We start from the raw sequence: 4807 nt of genomic DNA, 5'->3' as shown, positions 1-4807 counted from the left end.
TTCCTTCACATGGCACTGGGTAGCTGCTACCACTGAGTTGAAACATACAGCTAGCCACATGACCGATGGCGTCAGTTTGGTATCTGTTCCCTTGTCATAAGTTTAACTGATACGAGGCTGGCCCCACCCTTCAGCTCTTCCAACATCCCTTGCGATATGCCTGGCTAAAAATATTACCCTGGTGGCAAGCCACATGTCCATGACCCCTGGGGAAAGATGGCCATTTCTGAATTCTGCCTACCTGGTCGGACACCAGGGGCTCTTACTAGAGATTCCCTCTAGTGGCATAGCTACTGTGGTGTTACCCATTCTCTTGTTCACCTGGGCTGTTCAAGTGGTGACATTCTCCTAGGGCAGGGGATTCTGTAGGGGGAGAGCCAAGGAGCTTCTGGGCAGACATAGCCTATGAACTTGGGGCTCTGGGCTTGGCTGAAACATAGTTATTGCTTTGTTTCAGGCTGGACACTGCCGGGGCTACTGCTTGACCTGTTTAAATGAGGGACTTCCAGACTAGACAGCATGGCTCTTTTCAGTTTATTGCATGAAGGAGTTACACTAGTCCAAGTTAAAAGCGGACCCCAAATGGTTACATTATACAAGCTGTGAGGTTTTTAAACTTGTGACAAGGGACAGGAGGGAAATTCTACTCATTGCAAGGAAATCCTCACTTAAGCTTCAGAGTCACAAGCACTTAAAACCCATGAACCTTCAGCTGATCGTCCTTAGCCAGTCCAATCTGCAAAGAGAAAGGGACAACAATTTTAAAGGACAGGAGTTAAGTCTGTGAATGACACCACCCACCGGCTTTCCCACTATTACACCACACGAAAGGATCCCAAACAAGGAGGGTACACCTAGCAAACATCTGGTCAACTGAGGACACACCCTCCTGACTGCCCCCTCCCTCAGACCAGCAACTAATGAGTCTGGATAGGAGATCTAAAAGCCCGAGTTTAAGATGACAGAACGTAGAAATCCCACACCTTGGAAAGGCTGAGCACTGAGGCAGGCCTGAACTCACCTCTATTAGGAACTGGCATATGTTCTTGCGCTGGTCACCCTGTAGCTGAATTACTTCTCCATATTCTGGATGCTCAATTACAGTACCATTGCAGGCAAATTTCTGTAATCACAAAAGGTGAAGAACATGAGGCTAAACAACAGCACTTGATCCCTTTCAGTTTGCATCCTCTCGCCTTGTAGACAGCAAATCGTGCTCTTTCTACAGCAGACACCCCTTTTCCATTTTTGGTTCGAGACAGGGTTTCTTTGCAAAGCCTTGGCTAGCCTCGAACTCAGATCTGCCTGCCTTTCCCTCCCAAATGCTAGGATTAAAGGCGTGCATCACTACCGCCCGGCTAGGACCTACCTTCTTAAACGCCTTCACTAGTTTCTTTTTATCGTAATCATCAGCGATCCCTTGGACAGTGGTAAGGGTCTTCCTACCGTTTCTCTGTTGAATTCTTATATGGATATAATCCTCAGTGCCAGCAGGAAGCAGGTCATCACCCTTACTTGCATCAGCAAAGGGGTCTGGGAAGAAATAATAAAAGTGTTCAAAGACCGTGCGTGGCCCTCTCCTACTGATCATCCTGGCCGTGCAGATACCAGTACTGAAACCACCTGGGCTCCAGAAGCATCCTTTCTTGTCCCTCCCAGGGCAGCTCCGTCCTAGAGCTGCAGAAAGTATGGGCCTTCTGCCCTAGGCCCGCCCTCCCTCCGCAGCTGATCACGTGCCAGAGAGCCCTAGCGGCAAGCAGTGCCCCACCCGGCTGATGCAACCAACCGGAAGCCGGGAGCCCGAGGCGAGGCCTCCCCTCCCCGCTCCTGACTACGACGGTGACGTAGGGGACGTGACGCAGGGGTGGCGGGAGGGGGCGGGTGTGGCCCGCAGAGAGGCAGGAGCCATTAGTAAATGCGCCATCAGAGACGCCGGGCCCGCCCAAGGGCTGACCTCCCACCCGTTCCTTCCGGGCACCCAGGCGCAGGTCTCGAGCCCACCGCCACCCGTCCCACCGTCCCTTCGGCTCTAAGCTAACGAGGCTCCGCCGCGCTCGGCGGTTTCACCGAGTTCCCGCCACCCCCACCCGGGCCCACGACCTTCCCCGGGCTTACCGAAAGAGTGGAGGTTCTGAATAGCGGACATACGATACGATTCCTTTTCCTCGGTGGAAACGGCCTGCGGAAGGCGGCTGCGGGAGAAGGCGGGCGGGGGGGACGGAGCGTCGGGAAGCGAGGGGGCTCGAGGGGGAGGCAGCTGAGTCCTCGGCGGCGGCTCAGTGACTGGGGCGGAGGGGCGGCGCCTGTATTCACTTATATAGCCGCCCCTGTGACGCCAGCGCGCTGCCCTCACGTCCCGGCCCCACCCAGGGCGTCTAGCGCCCCGGCGCCCGTACGCCGTGGCTTCCTATTGGTCGGGGGGCGGAGTCAAGGGGCGGCGCTTGCGCACTGGGTTTGGCTGGGAGAGGGCGTCCTGTTGTTTCAGGGAGGGGCGAGAGGGGGAGGGAAAGCTTGGTCCCCCTGTGCGCTTGCGCAGTGTTGTGGGTGGTAGTTGTCTGGCCAGCCGAGAAACTGGCGGAGGTTTCGAGTGCGCCTGCGCCTCTGGCACGTTTCATCTTGACCCTGTTGGGGGTGATGCTGCTACTAAGTGGTCTTTGGCGTTCTTTAGGGGATGAATTACAGGCTGATCCTCCCAAATTCGACAGCTCTCGGCTATGTCATAGCCACCCATTAACCCACCCTTCTCCCCACTCATTCACTGGTTTAGCCTTTTAATCGACATAAAATAATCAAAACCTGAACCTTACAGAATATCATTTGGTTTAGGATGTTTTAAAATTGGTAACCTAGCCGGGCGATGGTGGCGCACGCCTTTAATCCCAGCACTCGGGAGGCAGAGGCAGGCGGATCTCTGTGAGTTCGAGACCAGCCTGGTCTACAAGAGCTAGTTCCAGGACAGGCTCCAAAACCACAGAGAAACCCTGTCTCGAAAAACCAAAAAAAAAAAAAACCCTGGTAACCTAAAGTTGTTACTTAGATGAATTCTAAGGATGGAAGTCTTTCCCGAGGTTGGGGTGGGGACCCCAGAAAAATTCAGGCACCAGAGGATGCCCTTTGTCCTGCACACCTGTGCTTCAGGTAAAGCCTTTCTAGAGCTTCGGTGAGTTGTTTTGTTGTTGTTTTTTTAAACCAGTTAACCTTTCCTTTTTTTTTTTTTTTTTTGAGACAGGGTTTCACTATGTAACCCTGGCTGTCCTGGGACACGGTCTATAGACCAGGCTCCCCAAGAGATCCGCTAGCCTCTGCTTCCAGAGTGCTGGGATTAAGGGAGTGTGTCACCACCGCCCGGCTAGTTAACCTTTCAGTTTATTTTAGAAATTAAGTTTTCTGCAGTGCTTGGGAAGGAACCTAGAACGAGCTAGACACTCATTCTTCCACCGGGCTACAGTCCATCTCTGTTTATTGAAAGGCTCTTTGTGACAGGGGTGAGTACTGAGTGGAAGATCCAGACACCCTGAGGAGCCAGGTGAGAGAGAGGCCCTCCTCAGACCTCACCAGATCTCCTTCCACCCTTGAGGCAAATGGTCCCGGGAGAACGCAGTGAACAAAGGACAATTTACCTTCATCCACTTTGTAGGGTTCCGGGGAAATTGCACATACACTGAACTAGGGCCAACCCCATGGTATCTCAAGGTAAAGACCAAATAAGATCAGGATCTAGGACTTGTCCAGGCCTGTCCCAAAACAGAGGACTACAGCCCTCCCCAGCCCCCTCACTAACCCTAGCCAGTTAGAACATAATAGGATCGCCACCTGTTTAAGCCAATTGTAGTTGAAATGACCTAACTTCCTTAGTCACTCTCCTTAGTGAGACTTAAAAGAAGCCTCTTTCTCCTCCTAGAGGTCTTTTGCCATCTTGTTTCTGTGTGTGACACACCAGCGTGCTGGAATAATAAAAACGCTCTTGCTGATTGCCTACGTGGATGGTGCTCTTTTGCGGGACTCTCCAGGACTTTTAACACCAGAAAGATGAGATAAAAGAACAGACAGCCAAGTGTGATGTAACTGGGTTTGTCAGGGCTAAAATGAGAGCTTGAAGCTGCCTGCAGTGGCTGCCAACTACTGTCCCAGACTCTGTTCAAATACTCCCCCAAAGGTAGATTATTTTTTTTACTTATTATGTATACAATATTCTGTCTGTGTGTATGTCTGTAGGCCAGAAGAGGGCACCAGATCTCATTACAGATGGTTGTGTTGTGAGCCAGTATGTGGTTGCCGGCAATTGAACTCAGGCCCTTTGGAAGAGCAGGCAATGTTCTTAACCACTGAGCCATCTCTTCAGCCCCCAAAGGTAGATGTTTACATCAAATTCTTAACTTAAAAATATTGCCTACTGCTGGGCGGCAGTGGCACATGCACTCAGGAGGCAGAGGCAGGTGGATCTCTGGATTTGAGGCCAGCCTGGTCTACATAATGAATTCCAGGACAGCCAGGGCTACACAGAAAAACCCTGTCTCAGGCCGGGCGATGGTGGCGCACGCCTTTAATCCCAGCACTCGGGAGGCAGAGGCAGGCGGATCTCTGTGAGTTCAAGGCCAGCCTGGTCTACAGAGCGAGTTCCAGGACAGGCTCCAAAGCCACAGAGAAACCCTGTCTCGAAAAACCAAAAAAAAAAAAAAAAAAAAAAAAAAAACCCTGTCTCAAATATACACGTGTATTTGACAACTGGCTCACCCGGTGGTCACCCTTGTCATCCCAGGTGTTGAGAGAAGGAAGTAAGAGGAAAGAATTCAAGGTCAAATGAGTT

The 4807-nt window shown here is 51.8% G+C and overlaps 1 protein-coding gene across 1 annotated transcript; it reads right to left on the bottom strand.

Annotated features, from left to right (window-relative positions):
• Window positions 1–513: 513 nt before the first annotated feature.
• Eif1 (eukaryotic translation initiation factor 1) lies at window positions 514–2280 on the bottom strand. The gene is made up of 4 exons (XM_041643791.1): window positions 2116–2280; window positions 1370–1533; window positions 1022–1123; window positions 514–736 (listed from the first exon to the last, which is right to left on the bottom strand). The coding sequence occupies exons 1-4, from the start codon at window positions 2144–2146 to the stop codon at window positions 692–694; spliced, it is 342 nt and encodes a 113-aa protein (XP_041499725.1). The 5' UTR covers window positions 2147–2280; the 3' UTR covers window positions 514–691.
• Window positions 2281–4807: the final 2527 nt, after the last annotated feature.

Source organism: Microtus oregoni, unplaced genomic scaffold, assembly GCF_018167655.1.
Source record: "Microtus oregoni isolate MIOR12 unplaced genomic scaffold, Mior012 000091F_ref0000469, whole genome shotgun sequence".
In the NCBI taxonomy this organism is placed as follows: Eukaryota; Metazoa; Chordata; class Mammalia; order Rodentia; family Cricetidae; genus Microtus; species Microtus oregoni.
The sequence above is the reverse complement of the archived record's forward strand: the minus strand, read 5'-3'. Positions and strand labels throughout refer to the sequence as shown.

What these genes read in the sequence shown, in the direction of transcription:
- Eif1 (XM_041643791.1), bottom strand. Translation starts at nt 2,146, where the DNA reads ATGTCCGCTATTCAGAACCTCCACTCTTTCG. An exon ending in TCAGAACCTCCACTCTTTCG is followed by an intron (nt 1,534 to 2,115) that starts GTAAGCCCGGGG and finishes ATTTCTTCCCAG; the next exon opens with ACCCCTTTGCTGATGCAAGT. An exon ending in TAGTGAAGGCGTTTAAGAAG is followed by an intron (nt 1,124 to 1,369) that starts GTAGGTCCTAGC and finishes TTGTGATTACAG; the next exon opens with AAATTTGCCTGCAATGGTAC.